Source organism: Lithobates pipiens, unplaced genomic scaffold (assembly GCF_037356315.1).
Source record: "Lithobates pipiens isolate NorthernLeopardFrog02 unplaced genomic scaffold, aLitPip1_a1.2 Scaffold_18, whole genome shotgun sequence".
Classification (NCBI taxonomy): Eukaryota; Metazoa; Chordata; class Amphibia; order Anura; family Ranidae; genus Lithobates; species Lithobates pipiens.
Window position 1 is genome coordinate 393,316,015 of NW_027507758.1, and position 22,392 is coordinate 393,338,406.

Genomic DNA, 22,392 nt, shown 5'->3' on the forward strand with positions numbered 1-22,392 from the left:
TTTTGGAATATGGAAACATCTGGCACTAATGCACAATGTGTGTTTTGGCTCCCATAATTGTTAATGGCACAACAAACGTCCAAAAGAAATAGAAATGGACGCTTCACAGGATAACTCGTGCAAAACACTCAAAACTTGCTTTCCAAAAACAATCTAAATTTGACTTCAAAAATAGGTGCAGGAGTTACTTTAGTGAGTTTTTGGAGCAGAGAGTAGCCTGTTGAAGTGAAAGGTGCTGCTGCAAAATGTTCTGAAACCATGACGCTCTGCTAGATGTGAACGGGGCCTAAAATTTTCCTGTGTCTCAAAATCGGTGTAATTTCTCTCCTACTGCTGAATTTCTCTTATAATATGGGTGAAAGCTGGTTAAATCCTTGTTGAAAAAATTGGGTAGAGGCATTTAGAACATGAAGGCTGAATTCACACTGCAATGCAGAGCAGCTGGAGAGAGTCGCTGCTCTAGCTGCAGTAGGGGCGGTGTGGGGCACGATTCAGCGCATCACATCTCCCCCCCCCCCCCTTTTCTTTTTTTTTTTCTTTGAACGTACACTTCATTCACGGCAATGTAGGGCAGCGCCTTACATTACAGTACGATTCAGCATGGTGCACTGCGATAAAATGTCTGTCACCACAAATCGTGTAAATTAGCCCTTTCTGTTTATAGTATTATAATTGCTGTCTATTGCCGAACAAAAGTCCAAGACAAAGAAGCAGGCAGCAGCAAATTTATTTCTAGCATTTATGTAGATTTGGCAAGTTATACAGCGCTTTTACATATTGTAACTGCCCTCAAGGCGCTTACAATCGAAGGTCTCTGTTAGATGCATACACACACTGGCACCAGTTTAGACTGGAACAAATTGAATTACCAGCATGTCACCACCAAAGAGAAAGCCGCTCCAGGTGACCACATTAACCATCCATCTACAGCATAGCCAGGGTTTACGTGAAGGTGCTAGCACAGATCACATACAGATAGACAATTAAAAGAAATCCAGAATTCGCTGCAACACTTGACCTTTATTGATCCTTCATGCAAATGACATCGCAGACCATGTGGGATACAATAAAAGTTGGCACGTTTTGCAATGATGAGTAGACGCTAGCCACCACCGCATCAACTTTTACTGTACCCCACGTGGTCTGTGATGTCTTTTGTATAAAGGATCGATAAAGGTGAAGTGTTGAGGTGAATTCTGGATTTTCTTTGATTGTATACTTGCCAGCATGTCTTTCGAGTACCTGGAGAACCGGGAGAAAATGCAAACTCCCTGTAGACAGTGTTCTGGCCAGGATTCTAACCCGTAAGCCACTATGCTGCTCAAAGACGGCCTTTCCCCTCCATTTTCTCAGGAAGCGTTACAGATTGCAGTGGTGTAGTGATAGCTAGCCTAACACTGCTAAACCCCTTCTTCCCTTTTTTTTATTTTTATTTTTTAAACTTCAATTGGTATTTATGTATTACAGTGTTCACCCTCTTGGAATTTGATATAACATGAGGAGGACCATGTTGGGAGTTTAATCTGGGAGTATGTGGAGCAAGGCACAGGGGGAACTGTGTAATCTTCAGATGGTTTAGTTCATCTGAGAGTCTGGTGTTTGTTGCTGGAGTTCATGTCCTTCACCACTCCGAGATAAAATACTAGATTGATGCATTACTTACAATTTTAAAATGAAGACACAAGGAAACTAAGATGGCTTTTTTGTTAGTAGTCAGTAGGGGGGGATATTGCTCTACTCAGCCATATTATGGAAATGCACACAGTAACTAATAGCTAAACCTTTTCTTGTCGCTTTTTTCACCTAAAAATCCTAGAAGGGCATTTTTATTTTTTATAATCATTGCATTTACCATGGGAAGTAATAAGTGTGTTGTGCTATGCAGTTATCTCCATAACTTCTGTTACTTGGTCACAAACAGGCAGTATTTGCAGGGCTGTGCTGTGTGCAGTTTAAAGTATGAAACAAATTTCTCAAATATTTGAAATGCGATCCTGCGTGTCTTTTCTCTGACTTGACTCATTTGGACTCGTGAATTAGTATTCCCCATTTCTACTCCCATTGCCTTTGCTTTGGTTGTGTTGGCTAGGATACAACACAGCACATATGAGTGAAGTGCATTTTTCCCTATTTGACTGATTTTCGTACATTTTTAAAAAACTGTGTACCCACTTAAGCCCCTGTATAGTTAACCCCCTTAATGACAGACCATTTTTTGTGATATGGCTTTCTTTTAGCGGTATTTGATCACCTCTGCGTTTTATTTTTGCGCTATAAACAAAAAAAGCAACAATTTTGAAAAAAATACTTTTTGCTACAATAAATATCCCTCCAAAAAAACAACAAATTTCTTCCTCAGGCCGAAATGTGTTTTACATATTTTTGGTTAAAAAAAAAATCTTAGTGTATATTTATCGGTTTGCGCAAAAGCTATAGTGTCTACAAAATAGGGGATATATTTAAGGCATTTTTGGAATTAATTTATTTTTTTCCTAGTAATTGTGGCGATCTTGCTTTTTTTATTTTTTTTTATTTTTTTTTTTTTTTTATAAATCGGGGCAGCAACATTGCAGCAGACAAATCAGATACTGTTGACACTTTTTTTGGGACCCTTGACATCTATATAGTGATAAAAAAAACACTGAATACTGTATAAATGTCACCGGCAGGGAAGGAGTTAATGCTAGGGGTTGATCAAGGGGTTAAATGTGTTGCCTAGAGAGCGTTTCTAACTGGGGGGGCCATGGGACTGCCTGGGGGAGTAGATCGATCATTGTTCCTAAGCCTTAGACCAGTGATGGTGAACCTTGGCACCCTAGATGTTTTGGAACTACATTTGCCATGATGTTCAGCTACACTGCAGAGTGCATGAGCATCATGGGAAATGTAGTTACAAAATATCTGGGGTGTCAAGGTTCACCATCCCTGCATTAGAACATGGAAGAAACACCTGGTACCAAGGGTGCAGTGGTGGTCCCCTTTATCTTTTGGTTCCTAGATAGTAAATGGGCATGGTAACACTGTTTATTTTAAGCATGGAAATAAATTTAGCATGTTACAAAAAAAATATCCATATGTATGTTAGAGAAAGGAACGCTCACTATGTACAAAAAATAGCTTACTATAAAACTTATGTCACATTGCCCCAATATGTTTCATTACCAGCAGTCTGAACGCTTTGCTTCTCATCAGTATTTTTGAAAATAATATGAAAAGAAGAACTTTCAGATGTTGTGGTTAGTCAGGCAATGATGCACCCACATTGAAGATGCTCTATTATTTGGTTATTTAGGTTATAAAAAGACAAACTGTATCTCCATCAGGTTCAACTTAAAATAAACGGCCTTATTTATTTTTTAACATGATCATGGCAGTCTGATACATACCTGGATTAGCACTGTCTTTTGTTATTATAAGTGTGTGTGTTTGTTTTTTAGAATATACAGTGCCTTGCAAAAGTATTCACCCCCCCCCTTGCCATTTTTTGTGTTTTGTTGCCTCACAGAAATTAACATGGATTGTTTGAGGATTTGCATCATTTAATTTGCAGAACATGCCCACAACTTTGAAGATTTTTTTCATTTTTTTTTTTTTTATTGTGAAGCAAATAACAAATAGGACAAAATAACAGAAAAAGTCAATGTGCATAACTATTCACCCCCTAAAGTGAATACTTTGTAGAGCCACCTTTTGCGTCTATCACAGCTCCAAGTCACGTTGGATAAGTCTCTATGAGCTTGCCACATCTTACCACTGGGATTTTTGCCCATTTCCCCTTACAAAAAAACTCCTTCAAGTTGAATGTATTGCATTTGTGAACAGCCATCTTTAAGTTTGACCACAGATTTTCTATTGGATTTAGGTCTGGGCTTTGACTAAGCCATTCCAGCACATTTACATGTTTCCCCTTAAACCACTCAAGTGTTGCTTTAGCATTTTGTTTAAGGTGAACCTCCGTACTAGCCTCACATCACACACAGGACCTGGTACAGGTTTTACTCAAGAATATCCCTGTATTTAGCACTATCTATCTTTCCCTCAACTCTGACCAGTTTCCCAGTCCCGACTGCTGAAAAACATCCCCACAGCATGATGCTGCCACCACCATGTTTCACCCAAAAAACACGATGATGTTTTTTGGGTGACGGGATGTGTTGGGTTTGCACCAGACATAGCGTTTTTTCAGATGGCCAAAAAGTTACATTTTTGTCTGACTAGAGCACCTTTCTCCATACGTTTTGGGAGTCTCCCACATGCCTTTACGCAAACTAAAAACATGCCATTTTGTTTTTTGCTGAAAGTAATGGCTTTCTTCTGGCTACTCTGCCAAAAAGCCCAACTCTATGGAGCGTGCGGCTTATTGTCATCCTATGTACAGATACTGCTGTGGAACTCTGCCTCTCTGATTAATGCCCTCCTTGCCCGGTCCGTGAGTTTTGGTGTGCGGCCGTCTCTTGGTAGGTTTTCTGTTGTGCCATGTTCTTTCCATTTAGTTATGATAGATTTGATGGTGCTCCTAAGGATCATCAAAGATTTGTTTTTGTTTTTTATAACCTAACCCTGTCTTGTACTTCTCAACGATATTGTCCCTTACTTGATTGGAGAGATCCTTGGTCGTCATGGCAGTGTTTGGTTAGTGGTGCCTCTTGCTTAGGTGTTGCAGCCTCTGGGGCCTTTAACAAAAGTTGTGTATATGCAATGACATATCATGTGACACTTAGCTTGCACGCAGGTGGACATAATTTCACGAACTATGCCACTTCTGGAGGTAATTGGTTGCACCAGAGCTTGAGCAGGGTGAATACATGCGCACATACCAATTATCAGTTTTTTATTTCTAAAAAAATAGTTTTATGTATATATTTTTCTAACTTCCCCAATTTAGACCATTGTGTTCTGATCCATCACATATAATTCAGATTAAAAAAACATTGAACTAAAGGCTGTAATGTAACAAAATGGGTAAAATGCCAAGGGGGATGCCTACTTTTGCAAGGCACTGTAGTTTTGCATGAAGTGGTTAAAGAAATGAGACTGAACCGATGAAACAATCCATCCGCATGTGTGAAAGGAGCCTCGGGCCAAGTTCACACTTAATCATTTTGTAGCTCGAAGCTCAAAAACGCTCAAGCAAAATACCTTTCATTTCCAAGGACCCTGGTCACATCTGAGCATTCTGTTGCTTGTAGAAAAATGCCTGATGCTCCAAAAAGTACATGAGCTTTCAGGCAGAACTGAGCATTTTTGTCCCCATAGACTTCAATGGGAACTCCCGAAAATGCTTGATTTGAGTTTTATTCAGTTTTTTAGCCTATATTAACTGTTCTCCACCCTCTTGTGAATTCCATTGGCTAAAACAGCAGCTTTCTGAGACTTGTAAGCTTTCTATCCAAGTTCCTGGGCAGCAGAGAGAATGTTTTTGTGGGTGCTTTAACCACTTGCCTACTGGGCACTTAAACACCCCTTCTGACCAGACCAATTTTCAGCTTTCGGTGTTCTCACACTTTGACAATTACCCAGTCATGCAACACTGTACACAAATTCATTTTTTGTCTTTTTTTTTCCCTTGGTGGTATTTGATCACCTCCTGGATTTTTTATTTTTTGTGCTATAAATGAAAAAATAACAAATTTTGAAAAAAAACAAATATTTTTCTTTGTTTCTGTGATAAAATTTTTCAAATTATTATTTTTTCTTCATAAATTTTGGCCACAATTTATACTGCTACATATCTTTGGTAAAAATAACCCAAGTTAGTGGATATTATTTGGTCTTTGTGAATGTTAGTCTACAAGCTGTGGTGCGAATCACACAAAATTGATCACATCCGATGTACTGGTGGCCGATCTCATTTCTTGTTACCCGAACAAGCCAGGAAAGTACAAATACCCCCCAAATTACCCCTTTTTTGAAAGTAGACATTCCAAGGTATTTAGTAAGAGGAATGGTGAGCTTTTTGATGTTGTCATTTTTTTCCCACAATTCTTTGCAAAATGAAGATATTTTTATTTTCATTTTTTTCCACAAAATTGTCATTGTAATAGGTTATTTATCTCACGTGGCATGTGTATACCACAAATTATGCCCCAAAATAAATTCTGCTGCTCTTCCTGAGTATTACGATACCGCATGTGTGCTACTTTTCCCAGCCTGGCCACATAGAGAGGCCCAACATGCAGGGAGCGCCATCATGTGTTCTAGGAACATAAATTACACATCTAACTTGACTACCTATTACACTTTTGAAGGCCCTGGAGCAGCAGGACAATGACTCGTGACACCGACATGTCACTGATGACAGATGCCACTAATACATGACACTGATGACACGTGACACTGACAGATGCCACCAATATGTGGCACTGATGACACGTGACACTGATGACAGATGGCACTGTTACCTGGCATTGATGGCACGTGGCACTGATACGTGTTACTGATACGTGGCACTGATACGTGGCACTGATGACAGATGGCACTAATATGTGGCACTGACACGTGACACTGATATGGCACTGATGACAGATGGCACTATCTGGCACTGATGACAGATGGCAGTGGGGGCAGATGGCAGTGGGGACAGGTGGCAGTGGGGACAGATAGGCACTTTATTTTCATTTTTAATTTTTTTTTTTACATTAATCTCTGCAGCGGTTCATCTCTCCCTCCTCACACACTGTCTGTGTGAGAAGGGAAAGCCGGCGATGAGAGATGATCTCATATGTTTATATATGAGATCATCTCTCATTGGGCACGCCGATCGCGGTGTAAACGGCCGCTGTGATTGGCCACTTACAGCGATCTGTGACTGGCTGTGTCCGGGGGGGCACGGCCAGCACAGAACTTCCCCTATGCGTGCCCAAGGCGGTGCGCAGAGGGGGAAGTTAAAGGGAGGACCAGGGATGCCCTCCCGGCAGATAGCGTCCGCGCTGTATCCATCTTTTGGCTATAGCGTGGGTGCAAAGTGGTTAAAGGTTCTCATGAGTCTTTGAATAAAATTATTTTTCTTTATTTGCATAGAATATTGGACAATTAATTCACAATGAACATAATTTATTAGTTTATATTTCTTCAGGGAACTTTACATTAATCCAATGTGAATTGTTCTAGTTAATTTGTGTGGTGTAAGCAAATTATATTTTCTCTATTTCAGGTACAGTAGATCAATTCCCTATGTATTACAGTATACTATTTTTATTTATATTGTAGATTAGCGAGGAAGAGAAGAAGCAGCATCATGATGATCTGATAAATTCCACTTACGGTTTAAGCTCAACTAAACTAGAAGACCTTGAGTTTTACAAGGTAGGTAATTTTGTGCGATCATAGTTAATAAAATGCAGGAAAAGTAAATCTATACCAAATAACACATTTTAATTTCTTTACATCTGGCTATTGTAACTAAATGGCTGAATGGCACCCTTCCTATAACAAATAGACCCATACCTGTACGTCTTTTGACGACTTCCGTGTTCTTTGTCCCCACACAAAAAGCTGTTGGTTCCACAGTCATTAGACAAAAGGACAGCCAACTGGAGTGGTTCTCGGGCATGTGATTGCTCTTATGACCAATCACTGTGATCACCAATGTAAACTATGTAGGACTGTTTACATTGTTGAGCCCTCCCCTTCCTCTCAGAACAGCTGCAATAGACTATAAGGTACATTTTAAAGAGCTACTGACTACCAATATCATAGGATTGTTTGAGGGGATTTAAAGTGCTAGTTAATAACAGTGGGGTTAGGTGATTTAAAAATACCACTTACCATCAATTATTGCAGGACTATTTGAGAGCTTAAAATGTCACTGTTCAACAATGTTATGGGAATGTTTTGGGTTCATCCATGACATAGAGGCATTGCACACAATGCAATTATTCTTACAGGATTTTGAAATGTATAGAAAACTCTCACCTGAAAGTCAGTTTTCTGAAAACCTTGGCTTTTTTTTTTCCAATCCACTGAATTAAGAATTAATAAACAATTTCAAATTGAAATCGCCCATTAACAACCAGTAATATTTGTACCCTGATTCTGACATATCTAAAGGAGAATTGTGCCTTTTAAACTTACTTTTCTTTAAGAAATAAATAAAAATACTACCACATGTCTCCGTCTATTGGAGCGTTGCGCACTGAGGGGGGGAGGTTGGTAAACACCCAAACTCAGGTTATGGAGGGAAGAAGTAGTAAAAAGGCTGCTCTAAAGTTATGGAAGTATATTGAGGTGGTGGAAGCTGTTCACTGGGGGGGCTGGGGAAGGGTCTCTCTCTTTAGGGCCCACCCCGGGATCCCAGGACCCGGGGAGGAGCACACGGGGCGCCGGGTTGGGGTCTCCACCTCAAGGGAAGAGGTGCAGACACCAGGATGGGGATATATCCAGGTTGGACGCAAGAGGCCCGGAGATGGGCCATGGGGGGGTGAGGGTGGGGGGTTGGGAGGGGAGGGTGGGGGGGTGGGAGAGGAGGGGGGGGGAGGGAGAGAGGAGAATAACCTATAGCTCAAGATTTCGAGTAAAGGGCATTATTTGGGTGCCAACATGACAATGGTAAACTGTGTGTCGTATAATGTGAGAGGTCTAAATGTAGCTAACAAACGGTTTAAGATACTAAGAGAATTGGAGCAACTTAATGCAGAGATTGTGTTCTTAGGGCCGGTTCACACAGGGGGCGACACGAGGCGACACTACTTGGGAAGCCAAGTCGGATACGACTTGTATCCGACTTAACAGCGCGACTTGGGGCGACTTACAAGTCGCCTCCAGGACAGGGAACTGTACAAGTGAGCTTTCACCCCTTGTGACATCATTCCTGTTCCTGTCTTCTTCCTTGTTCCTGTTTTTGACAGTTGTTCTGTGTCCAAAATGCTCTCTGTGCGTTACCTTATGTCAGCTGTCCTAACAGCTGGTTTGGCAGTACTGATGGAAGAGGAAGAAGAAGAAATGAAGCGGAGGAGGAGGATGGGAAGAAGACGTCGCTACTGGATCCATCCAATCATTGCCAATCGACATAACAGAGGGCAGTTCTGGGCTATGTATGAGAACTTGCGTAGGTTTGATGACAAGTTTTTCAAGTATACACGGATGTCGATCACAAGGCAAGTACATATGCTGTATGTCATTGTCCACTTTCCACGTCACTTGCCACAAGTTGTGGATTGTCGACCTGCCACGTCCCTTGCCACATGTGCCATGTCACTTGGCACAAGACGTGCCACGAGACCTGCCACGGGTGCCACGGGAAGTGGCACGGCTGCCACGGGACCTGCCACGTGTGCCACGGGACGTGCCACGGGTGTCACATGACTTGGCACAGATGGGACATGACAAACCAGAAGTAGTGTGTTTGCTAGCAGTAATTGTTCACAAATATGTGGCCTTAAAGTCATGTTGTAAAAGCATTTTTCAGGAGTAAAATAGAGTCGTTTTTCCCTTCGACATTACCTGTCACAGGTGTCACACATTCCACACTTTGTGTATTGTCTACTTAACACATGACTTGCTACGTCACCTCACCCTAGCTAAATCCCTTCAATCGGATGATTTATATTTGGCATATTGTTGATGCGATAATGTGTGTGTGTGTGTGTGTGTGTGTGTGTGTGTAGATACCAGTGGCTTATATTTATTATTTTCTAACATAGATGATTAACAAAATTTTTTTGGTTTGTTGCAGTTTTGATGAATTGCTTGGTCTGGTTGACATCCATCTTGAGCGACAGAACACAACATACAGGAAGAGTATCTCATCCATTGAAAGACTAATTATTACATTAAGGTAAACTGTCTTTCTGGTGCGCAATACACTTTGCATCCTCACAGCTCAGCGCTACAATTAGCGTGGAGGAGCAGAGCAGGATAGCTGCTGAGTGTCAGCAGCTCTCACATCTTGGAGGGGATAGAAGAGACCCATTGATGATGTTTGATTATTATTTTTTGTGTGAAGGAGCAGCAGATGAAGCTTTGCTCCAATGCTGCAGCCACCTAGGTAATTATTTTTGACATAAAAAAACATAGCATGTAATTAAATGTAATATACTCAAACATACCACACATTAGCAAAACATAAACTTTTTTTAATATTAACATAATTTTTGAAAAAAGCATCAACAAACATTAAGTAACTTTTAAAGAAATAACATCAGCACATATTGTAAGAAAAATCAAGACATCAATTAGAAAAACTATAAATTCTGGTACGATGGGAAAAAATTGTCACCTTCAGTCGAAGGAATGGGGGAAGGTGTGGGTTGGACGCTTTCACGGGTGGCCATTGCAGGGGTAGGTAATGGATAGGGCATGGGGGCATTTGTGCTTTGGGTGTTGTTGCCATACTCGTCACAATATGGCCTATAACGAGGGGAATAGTAGGGGTGGGTTCTGGGTGGCGGGGGATTATAATAGTTAGGGAAGGGTACTGATGGGGGTGGTGGTGGGGCAAACACTGGAGAGGGGGCAGTGGTGGCAGATCTATAATGTTTTTCTTAACAAAAGCCTGGCGCTCCTGCGGGATTTTTTTGAGCATTGCTGCCACCATAATCCCAAATCCGCTTTCCGCACTCTCCATGTCACTTAACTTGGTATTCATCTTCTCCATTAGTGACGCAAAACGTTCCAAGTTGTTTTGCAATCGAATTGGTCTTCCCGATCTTCCATGGAGAGCGGGACGGTCTGGTTCCTGTCTGCCTTCGGGTTCCTCTACCTCAGCCATGCTGAGATTAGCCGGCTGGGAATCCTCATTTGTTTCCATAGAGTTTTGGCCAAGACTCTGTATTAATGATGGAGAAGGTGCCCCTTCCTCTCCGCTGGGAGCATTGCCCGCCGCAGCACATTGGGCCGATGTACCTGGCTGTTCCGGGTGCGGCATACTGGATTGTGTTCTGCATGAAAGATAGAATACAATTATTATAACCTTATCCAACTGTATAGTATCACTGTCCTAATATGAAAGATATTATCTTACGCTCTAAGATCCATGAACGGCCTCAGGAACTCCATCTCCTCGGCATGGATATAGGGTGCTACTCTTTTCCCCCCGGAACCACTTCGTTGGTTCAATATTTTTTTTAAATAGCGATTGTAGCAATCGCGGAGCCCCTTCCACCTCGTTTGTAAGATGGTCACTGCAAAACATAAACAGGAACATAATCAATTCTTTTGTTTTTCAGATACCTTGCAACAGGTCATTCAATTGTAAGTCTACATTATGAGTTCATGGCTGGCAAGTCGACTATCAGCTATATCATCCGAGACACCTGCAAAGTTTTATGGGACGTGCTTAACACCATGGTGATGAAGAGGCCGACACCTGAAACATGGCGTGATATAGCAAATACATTTTGGAGTAGGTGCAATTTTCCCAATTGCATTGGAGCTATCGATGGGAAGCATATACGTGTACAAAAGCCTGTGGGTAGCGGGAGTATGTACTTTAACTATAAAAAATATTGCTCCTTTGTACTGCTCGCCGTTACAGATTCCAACTACTGTTTCACATATGTAGACATTGGATCCTATGGAGGTAGCTGTGATGCAAGGATTTTTGGAAATTCATCCTTTGGTGAAAGACTACGGGAGAATCTACTTGGTATTCCTGAAAATTGCCCCCTTCCTGGCACAGCTGAACCTGCGCTACCCTATGTGTTTGTTGCGGATGAGGCCTTTGCATTGGGTGAACACATGATGAGGCCTTACTCTAGAAGGAACCTGTCCACTCCTAAAAGGATTTTCAACTACCGGTTAACAAGGGCAAGAAGGGTGGTTGAGTGTAGTTTTGGAATTCTAGCCAATAAATGGCGCTTTCTACATACTACAATAAGCTTAAACATTGAAAATGCTATAACTGCTGTAAAAGCAGCATGCGTGCTGCACAATTTTGTCAGAGTCAGGGACGGATATTGTTTTGAGGATTCTCTACTACACGAAATGGAAAGTGCACACATCAGTGCTACAAGGGGATCCACTGATGGTGCCACAGTGCGCGATCAATTTAGATCCTATTTCAATTCACCGGATGGTGAATTGCCGTGGCAGATGGACGCCATTTCCTAATCAAATTCATAAATATTTTTACACAACTGTTTTGATTTCATATCAAGTATCTTTTTGGGAATTTTTGAGTACGGTTGTTAACATGTGCTGATATGGATTATTGTTTTTTTAATTAAAGTTGTCTGCTATGTTTTTTGTTATTTGTTATTATATGTTCAATAAATTTAATATGTTAAAATTAGGTTGAAATTACTTTTGATGTGGTTATATTGTTCAATCATTATTGTAATAAAATTATCATAGTGCTACACATCAGTGACAGACTTCCCAATGTTGCTCCGTAATCTTGCCCTAGAGTTAATAGGCACCATTAGGAACCCCAAGTGCCATGTGACCTGTAATGAGCGCCATGTAAAATGTTACATGTGGCACGTCCCGTGTCACCCGTGGCACGTCCCGTGGCAGGTCCCGTGGCACCCGTGGCAGGTCCAGTGGCACGTCCCGTGGCAGGTCCAGTGTCACCCGTGGCACGTCCCGTGGCACCCGTGGAAGGTCCCGTGGCAGGTCATGTGGCACATCAAGTTGGTATTGAAACAATGCTTTTTTGAAGCAAAAACGTGGGGAATACAGTTCAGACACTATTAGAACAGTCAATTCATCTAATGTTCATGTAATTGGAGCTTTTGTTGCTCTGGTGTGATATTTTTGATGGCAGGGGGATCTAGGGGGAGGAACCAAGGACTGTTGTGAAAGGGGGCATTTATGCACCGATTCCCTGTGCAAAAGAAGACCTACAAGACCTAAATTGAACTACAACAATCATGCATAGTGAAGGAGAAAAGACATATAAACGTACTTTTTGCAGAGCGGTCGGCCTGTGACAAGACATCCCAGTCTTCGAAAGAGAGTCTGCAGATCTCCAGCCAGGTACTCTCTCTTTTTTGTATTAACTGGTATGCTTTGTCTGTCTTGGCATACAGACACCTTCTCTCCCTAACAAAGCGTATGAGGGACTCATTGTCCACTGGTTCTCTCCTGTTCATAGCAGACATTTTGCAGGACTGAGCTCTTGGTCTGTGTGAGTTGAAGATAAGGAGGAAAACGAAACTAATGTGTATGGAAAGGAGGGGCTGCCTGCAGTGGGGGCTGGGTGACTTCCTGTCAAGTAGCCTGCAAGTAGCCTACAGATGAACAGGAGAGGCGACTTACATTGACATGAATGGGTACAAGTCGCCTAGAAGTCGTTTCCAAGTAGTACAGGAACCTTTTTTAAAAGTCGGAGCTACTGCAGTAGCGTATATTAAGACAGCTCCATTGACTATCGTGGTTTTTAATGCAGCGCGACCTGGAGGCGACTTGAGGCGACCTAGACCGACCTGAAGTCGGATCGCAGTCGCCCGCAGTGTGAACCGGCCCTTACAGGAAACGCACTTAAGCCATGAAAGTAAAATTAGACTGTATTCCCCAAGATACCCGACCTGGTTCTATGGAGACTCAGTCTCAAGTAGAACAAGGGGGGTAGCAGTGGGGATAGGCCGGGATATCCAATTTATAGTAGAGGGCAGGATGGGAGACCCGGAAGGGAGGTTCCTGTTTCTAAAAGGAAAACTATGGGGAATAAAATATACCTTGGCAAATATATATAGCCCGAATAAGAATCCAATAACTTATCTGAGAAAGATACTGGGAAAACTTTGGGAATTTAAGGAGGGGAGGGTGATTGTGGCAGGAGACCTGAATTTTCCGATAAATCCGAGACTGGATAGTTCGTCCCATGCACGGGAGACGGCGAACATGCAGCGAAATGTAATTAAACAATGGATGACCGAATTGCAGCTGATAGATGTGTGGAGAATACAACATCCGAAGAAACGAGATTATTCGTTCTACTCCCCCGTGCATGGGACGTACACCAGGATAGATTATTGGCTGGTGGAACATCAGCTATTGGAGGAAGTGGTTGATACGGACATCGGAACTAGGACTCTGTCGGATCACGCACCTGTAACCATGAGAATTAAAATCCCAGAGGTAAAGAAACCCCCGTTTACCTGGAAACTAAATAAAGATCTATTAGACGTAGAAGGAGAGGAAACAATAAGAAAGGAGCTGCAATTTTTTTTTGCCTCAAATGGGAAGGACGAGATGGCGGAGAACATACTATGGGAGGCCCATAAGGCTTACATAAGAGGAATATATATCTCACTTGGGGCAAAAAGAAAGGAATAAAAAGGTAAAGGAATTAAGAGAAGAAATTAGGAGATTAGAATTAAAACACAAAATAGAGAAACAAAATGGAAAGGGACAGATACAGGGGCTACAACGGAATCTAGCTATAAAAAAACTAGAGCTGGAGGAAACAATAGAGCAAGAAGTAAGGAGAGAATATCATAAAATAACGAAAGAGCGATATTTCTTGGGAAACAAGAATGGCAAGAGTTTAGCTAGGATATTGAGGAAAAAGAAAGCAAAAAATTATATTGAGAAAATAATAGATAAAAATAACGAGATCAAATATAAGACTGAAGATATAGCGGAGGTATTTAGAGAATACTATGAGCAATTATATTGGGTGAGAAAAAAGGAGACAGAGCAGCAAGAGAACATTAGAAAGAGGAAAATCAAAGAATATATAATAAACACTAAGGTCCCTACACTACCACAGGAAATAGTACAGGAATTGGATTCTCCTATAACAACATCCGAAGTAAACCAAGCAATAAAAGAAACAACAGGAGGGAAAAGCCCGGGCCCGGACGGTTATATAATAGAATATTATAAAAAATTTGGGGAAATTTTGTCACCAAGGTTATGTGCATATTTTAACGGCCTAGATATAAAATATGGACTGGGTAAGGAAGCCTCTCTAGCAATTATCTCCACAATATTGAAAGAAGGGAGGGAAGGTATGATATGTTCAAACTATAGACCAATCTCATTGTTAAATACCGACATAAAATTATTCGCAAAAATACTAGCTACTAGAATGAAAAAAATAGTTCCGAACTTGGTCCACCCAGACCAAGTGGGGTTCGTGGGGGGCCGAGAGGGAAGGGATAATGGAGTGAGGACACTATTGCTTCTCCAGAAAGCCCAAGAGAGCAAAACCCCCAGTCTTCTCTTGTCAATAGATGCAGAAAAAGCATTTGACCGAGTAGACTGGGGATTTATGCTGGGCACGTTGAAAGAAATGGGATTTGGTATCCGAATCCTGAGTTGGATAAAGACACTCTATGAGTGCCCAATGGCAGTGGTAAGGGTAAACGGCAACTTGTCTGACCCCTTTAGAATGTACAATGGGACTAGACAGGGTTGCCCACTGTCACCCATACTGTTCGTGTTGACTTTGGAACCACTGCTGGAGACAGTGAGGAAAAATCCCGACATAGGAGGAATCGAGCTGGGGGAAGAGGTTCATAAAGTAGCCGCATTTGCGGACGATGTCCTATTTTATGTGACAAAACCTAGAATCTCCATGCCAAATTTGGTAAAGAGTATCGAGCAGTATGGAGATCTATCAAATTTTAAAATAAATTTAAAAAAAACAGAGGTTTTAAGTGTCAGCACGAGCAGTGGGGAAGAACAGGATATCGAGGGCAAATTTCCCTTCCTATGGAAAAAGGATTTGTATTTTTGTAAGCCAACCAGCTGATTTACATAATCCTGCTGCATTGTTCAGCCATGCAGGTGGAACACCAGAACGCGGTGCTAGAAATCAATGCTCTGTGCGCGTTTCCGGCACATTGTTCAAAATGCACTGCAGTTGCGATCTGAAGTGTAAGTCAATGTTAACGACACCCCAAATGCATGCACGTTTGCCTGCACTGGGTACAGAGGTGCCATGCAATCCGGTTGCATTGCATGCGCTACTTTCAGTGCTGTCTTGTGCGATGCAGCGGGTCACTTGCCACCGTCGCCGCTCGTCACTATCCAGCCACTAGATGCAGCTCCTCTCTGTAGCACGGGTTATTGGCTACAGAGAGAAGCTGCATCTAGTGGCTGGATAATGGTGAGCGGCAACGGTGGCAAGTGACCCGCTGTATCTGGTGGCAGGCGACGGTGACAAGTTACCTGCTGCATTTGGTGGCAGGCGACCGTGGCAACTGACACACTCAGGGCTCCTACTAATTCTGCATTGTGTTTGGAGACATTCCCATTAGGACAAGAGACCTTGGGGACCAGCACAGTGACCCTCTGGAAGTTTGAGAAGGCTCCTGAGCCACTGACTGAACGGCCTTTGATGCACTACTAGACCCATCTGGGGTCTTTTTGTGAGGTAAGGGGCTGGCACCACTGGGGGAGGATTGTATCAAGCTATGTGTGTTTTTTTTATACATTCCAAAGTGAACTGCTGAATTTGCCTTTTGCTGGACTCCTATACCTGTTCTTTTCCCCCTTACCCTCATCTATCTTTATAGGAAGAGAGTGATATTGTTGCAGGACTATTTGGAGACAGAACCCTGCTTTCTATCAATTTTATCTATATGATCCTCGTATTTGGATGATATGCCAATTTTTGCACAAGGCACTGCACTTTATTTATAGTGCATTTTTAGAGTATTAGTTCACTATTTCACTGCTGCTTTATTGGACTATTCATAATAGACATATTTTTGGATTGCTCATATTCTTTGGATTATACTTTACCAATATTGCACTTTATTCCAATTGGATTTTTTTTTTTTTTTATATATTTATTGAATCTTAATTTATATCACAGGTTGTGGGAATATCATTAATACTTCTTTGAACATCACTGTTTATGGATACGTATATACTCTGTTGATATTTGGTCAGATATTTATCGTTTACTATATTGGTTTAACTAGCGCTACTTCACTTTATATATACACAGTTTTTATGGGTGTTGGTAACACTTTTAGAAGTTTAGCTTCTTCTTATTTCCACTTTACCCATTTATATTTATTTGTAATTACATCATAGTCAGCACAGATTGCTTTGTTAGTGCATTAGTACACACATTTTGAAAATTAGCACATTCAAAATGTGCATAAATCGCACTGCACCGCATGCGAATCGCACAGGAGTGCTCAGCAAATTCTCATCGGATTCCTAGTGTGAACCACTCAGTGAGCCAAGAAGGGCAGGGTAGCAGAGTGCAGGTGTTTATTGCACCCGGGATTGAAGTGCTTGAGCTTCACACACCAGCATCCAGCAGGCTCATCCTGTCTTTGTAAACAACATGAATTTGTCTCCATTTGCACTAATGCACTTGTGCGGATTCCCTCTTAATACGCACACACACAGTAGAGCTGCACGATTCTGGCTAAAATGAGAATCACAATTTTTTTGCTTTGAATAAAGATCATGATTCGTGAGGCGTAACATCTTTCACATTATACAAAAAAATTGGGCCAACTTTACTGTTTATTCTCTAGGGTCTCTGCTTAAAAAAAAAAAAAAAAAAAAAAAAATTATAAATCTATATACATACATATATATAAGAAAAGAGACAAAGGGGGAGGTAACTAACCTCAACGGGACTTTTACCGGTATCATATATTAACCAAAGAAAGAAAAAATCAAGTAGCAATCACTCAAAAAGAATTCTTGGAAAAGAGAAAAAAAGTAGTTATTTCATAAAGAAACAATTTTTTATTTTACAAAAAATATCAAATTTTTGTTAAAACAACACAATAAATACATGATAATATCCATACAATACATTCGGATCAGAAGAGATCAATAATGAATTGGGTCACAGTAGTGAGGTGCTCGACATGTTTCACTCATAAGGCGAGTTTCTTCGGGAGCTTTAGGTATTTTTTGATAAGTGTAAAACTGCATGGATAAAAATACATACACAGAATGATGATTACATGGTTCATGTGTCATTATTTACAGTAGATTAGTAGAGAAAACAAACAAACTGTTCAATCTGATTGCTACAATAAATATAACTATATAGATTGTATATAACAATATAAAGGGAGGGGGGGCAAAAACAATAGGGTTGTTCAATAATCAAGGAGACTGAGGGATCATCCACTCACCTAGTGTGTATTCACACATCTCATAGAGATCACGTATTGTAGTAGAGTATGAAGATCCTCAATAAAAATAGAAAACTAGGGAAAGGGACACCCAGTCTGTAGAAGCCTGTAAGGAGGTGCTTCAAATAACGGTTTATATGTGTGCTATAGAGGGAAAGGAGAAAGATTTCCAATATGAATTAGGAAATCTAGCATATGCGCTGCATAAAGTCGCTCAGATTTTGCAACTTCAGGAGCTGCATAGGTTAAAGTTGGATTTCAGTATTCAACTCAAAATTAATTACCTGATCAGATCCGCACTAGAGAGCCTGAAACCGTATCAAGGAATCAGGAACTGCCACAGATAAACCAATAATATCCAGGATAACCAAAGGAAGATATCCTCCTATCCAATTGCATACCGGGTAGGAAAGTGCTTAAAATTCACATAGGGCTAACGAATCTGGTGTGCATGCAGAAGAAACAGACCAGCAGACAATGCCATGAATTAGTTAAAATGTATTACTGAATATAAGTTCAGTGTCAAAAATAATGATTAAACCATAAGTATCAGAAAGACTCCAACAGCATACCTGATAACACAAACGAACTTGCAATTGTCCAGACCTCCACTGAGTGAGATAAAGGCAGACAGCTGCTGCCTTATGAAGCCCTCCTCCCAAATTGGCGGCGTCTGGGAACGCCCCCAATGGGCGGGCGAAGATAGTTTCTACACTGAGTCTCGGAAGAAACCGAGGGGTGTGCCGCGCATGCGCGACGTGACGTAAACCGTCGTCACTCGCGCACGGCGGCCATTTTGGAAAGTCCAAATCGCCACCCACAGTGCTGGCAAAATGGAACCTTCCCAAAATACACCTACCTGCATTCTGTGTAAGGACGAAAACACAGAATAAGCCAAATACACTGGGGGAATCTAGGAAAAACTGTGCTTAGATTAGAATGGAAGGGCAGTAAGGAGAAAGACCGGTAATAAGAGTGTTACATCACTAGGCTCTGATGCTGACATCAGTGGAGAGGAACAGTGCCAGCGTTCAGCCCATCTGCTCATTAATATATCACAGTGAAGGATAATGATCCACCTCCAATGAGGAGCAAGTGCAGCTGCTTCTGTATGGAGGGGAGATTGTCCTATACTATAAGGCGTTGTGGTGGCCAACAAAGTGCAGGAAAAAAGGGGACTTATATACATACAGCCACGTTCCAATGGATCAGATCGGTGCGAGTACTGTACTAAGGCCCAGGGCGCCCGTACAAGCTTCAGTCCTAAGGTGTCTCGTCCCAATGCTTCTAAAGTTATAATTTAGAGGTATTCTTCAAAGGTAGAATATATACCTAGACGAATTGAAACTAGACTGGAATAACAGAGAGTTTTTATCATTCTAAAATAACAGGATTATAACAAGGTGAGTATATATAGATAACGCAGTCTCCTGACTAATCGACCATTAAGTCATATAAATCAATACATAAGTGCGTGAATACGCATCTATTCAATAGCAAAAGAAAAAAAAGGAAAAAAGAAATACTGAAAAAGAAAAAGGATATAAAGAATGTAATATAGATCTCAGAGAAAAGGTTTGTAGCTCAGTGAGTCATTCAAACCAGGGGCACAGGTGGCCCCTAAAGTGTAAATCCATCGAGCCTCTTTTTGTAAAAGTATACGATCAAAACCACCACCCCTCTCGCCTGGGGGATACGATTCCAGTGCAAAGAAATACATACAAGTCTCGTCAAATGCATGGAAGAGACCCATGTGCCTGCTGATGGGTGTCTCCATTTTTTTGGCACGAACAAGGGATACATGGTCCCTAATTCGGCAAAAAAACGGGCGTTTGGTCTTACCTACGTAATAAGCCCCATACATATACACACACATATACACACACACACACACACACACAGTGCCTTGCGAAAGTATTCGGCCCCCTTGAACTTTTCAACCTTTTGCCACATTTCAGGCTTCAAACCTAAAGATATAAAATTTTAAATTTTTTGTGAAGAATCACCAACAAGTGGGACACAATTGTGAAGTGGAACGAAATCTATTGGATATTTTAACCCTTTCCCGCCGAGCGTACGCAGATATGCGTACTCGGCTTCCGGGGTTATACCGGGATGATGCCCGCACCTGCAGGCATCATCCCGGTACCGTTTTTTGCAGCAGGCGATTGGCTATCCAGGCATAACAACCGATGCGGCTAAAAGCCGCTCGGCTGTTATGCCGGAGGAGCGGGAGGGGACGTCCCCCCCTCCCGCCGCCTCTCGCCGCTGTTACCGGTGCTCCCGCTCGATCGGGAGCACCGATCAGAGATTCGACGCCTCCGGCTGTTGCGGAGGAACTGGAACGAAGCCGTAATCGGCTTCGTTCCAGTCTCATCGTAAACACGGAAGCGACGTCATGACGTCACTTCCCGTTTACTCGGCTGCCAATGGCGCCGGTTTTAAAAAAATATCCGGTATTCAGAATCGCCGTTTTCCCAAAAAGTTGCGTTTAAAACACCACTGCGCAAATACCGTGTGACATAAAATATTGCAACAATCGCCGTTTTATTCTCTAGAGTCTCTGCTAAAAAAATATATATAATGTTTGGGGGTTCCAAGTAATTTTCTAGCAAAAAATATGGATTTTAACTTGTAAACACCAAATTCCAAAAATAGGCTTAGTCATGAAAGGGTTAAACTTTTTTAGCAAATAAAAAACTGAAAAGTGGTGCGTATAAAATTATTCGGCCCCTTTACTTTCAGTGCAGCAAACTCACTCCAGAACTTCAGCGAGGATCTCTGAATGAGCCAATGTTGTCCTAAATGACTGATGATGATAAATAGAATCCACCTGTGTGTAATCAAGTCTCTGTATAAATGCACCTGCTCTGTGATAGTCTCAGGGTTCTGTTGAAAGCGCAGAGAGCATCATGAAGACCAAGGAACACACCAGGCAGGTCCGTAATACTGTTGTGGAGAAGTTTAAAGCCGGATTTGGATACTAAAATATTTCCCAAGCTTTAAACATCCCAAGGAGCACTATGCAAGCGATCATTTTGAAAGGGGAGTATAAGACCACTGCAAATCTACCAAGACCTGGCCGTCCCTCTAAACTTTCAGCTCAGACAAGGAGAAGACTGATCAGAGATGCAGCCAAGAGGACCATGATCACTCTGGATGAACTGCAGAGAACTACAGCTGAGGTGGGAGAGTCTGTCCATAGGACAACAATCAGTCGTACACTGCACAAATCTGGCCTTTATGGAAGAGTGGCAAGAAGAAAGCCATTTCTCAAAGATATCCATAAAAAGTCTCGTCTAAAGTTTGCCACAAGCGACCTGAGAGACACACCAAACATGTGGAAGAAGGTGCTCTGGTCAGATGAAACCAAAATCCAACTTTTTGCCCACAATGCAAAACGATATGTTTGGCGTAAAAGCAACACAGCTCATCACCCTCAACACACCATCCCCACTGTCAAACATGGTGGTGGCAGCATCATGGTTTGGGCCTGCATTTCTTCAGCAGGGACAGGGAAGATGGTTAAAATTGAGGGGGAAGATGGATGCAGCCAAATACAGGACCATTCTGGATGAAAACCTGTTGGAGTCTGCAAAAGACCTGAAACTGGGACGGAGATTTATCTTCCAACAAGACAATGATCCCAAACATACAGCAAAATCTACAAAGGAATGATTCACAAATAAACGTATTCAGGTGTTAGAATGGCCAAGTCAAAGTCCAGACCTGAATCCAATCGAGAATCTGTGGAAAGAGCTGAAAACTGCTGTTCACAAACGCTCTCCATCCAACCTCACTGAGCTCGAGCTGTTTTGCAAGGAAGAATGGGCAAGAATTTCAGTCTCTCGATGTGCAAAACTGATAGAGACATACCCCAAGCAACTTGCAGCTGTAATCGCAGCAAAAGGTGGCTCTACAAAGTATTAACGCAAGGGGGCCAAATAATTTTGCACGCCCCAGTTTTCATTTTTTTATTAGTTAAAAAAGTTTCAAAAATCCAATAGATTTCGTTCCACTTCACAATTGTGTCCCACTTATTGGCGATTCTTCACAAAGAATATAAATTTTATATCATTATGTATGAAGCCTGAAATGTGGCAAAAGGTTGAAAAGTTCAAGGGGGCCGAATACTTTCGCAAGGCACTGTGTGTGTGTGTGTGTGTGTGTGTGTGTGTGTGTGTGTGTGTGTGTGTACACACACACACACACACACACATTTGGGGGTTCCAAGTAACTTTCTAGCAAAAAATACTGATTTTAACTTTGTAAGAAACAAGTGTCAGAAAAAGGTTTAGTCTTTAAAAGGGTTGTATGGGTTTTTTTTTAAACAAAACATGTTATACTTACCTTCACTGTGCAGTTCGTTTTGCACAGAGTGGCCCTGATG

The 22,392-nt window shown here is 41.7% G+C and overlaps 2 protein-coding genes across 14 annotated transcripts in view; one reads left to right on the plus strand and one right to left on the minus strand.

The window, feature by feature from the left end:
* Positions 1-22,392, plus strand: part of LOC143989955 (uncharacterized) — a 269,998-nt gene that overhangs the window by 168,310 nt on the left and 79,296 nt on the right. The window lies entirely within an intron of this gene.
* The window catches only part of LOC143989382 (E3 SUMO-protein ligase ZNF451-like), a 77,519-nt gene continuing 65,179 nt past the window's right edge, over positions 10,053-22,392 (minus strand). For 9 of the 13 annotated variants that reach the window (XM_077489490.1, XM_077489489.1, XM_077489491.1 and 6 more), the window contains 2 exons: positions 10,961-11,120; positions 10,053-10,877 (listed from right to left, as the gene is read on the minus strand). In XM_077489490.1, coding sequence (XP_077345616.1) covers positions 10,169-10,877; positions 10,961-11,120 — 869 coding nt within the window. In that variant the 3' untranslated portion in view covers positions 10,053-10,168. Of the gene's footprint in view, positions 10,878-10,960; positions 11,121-17,482; positions 17,559-17,581; positions 17,791-18,002; positions 18,445-22,392 lie in introns of those variants that run through there. The other 4 variants (XR_013277025.1, XM_077489498.1, XR_013277024.1 and 1 more) reach the window with 4 other exon arrangements.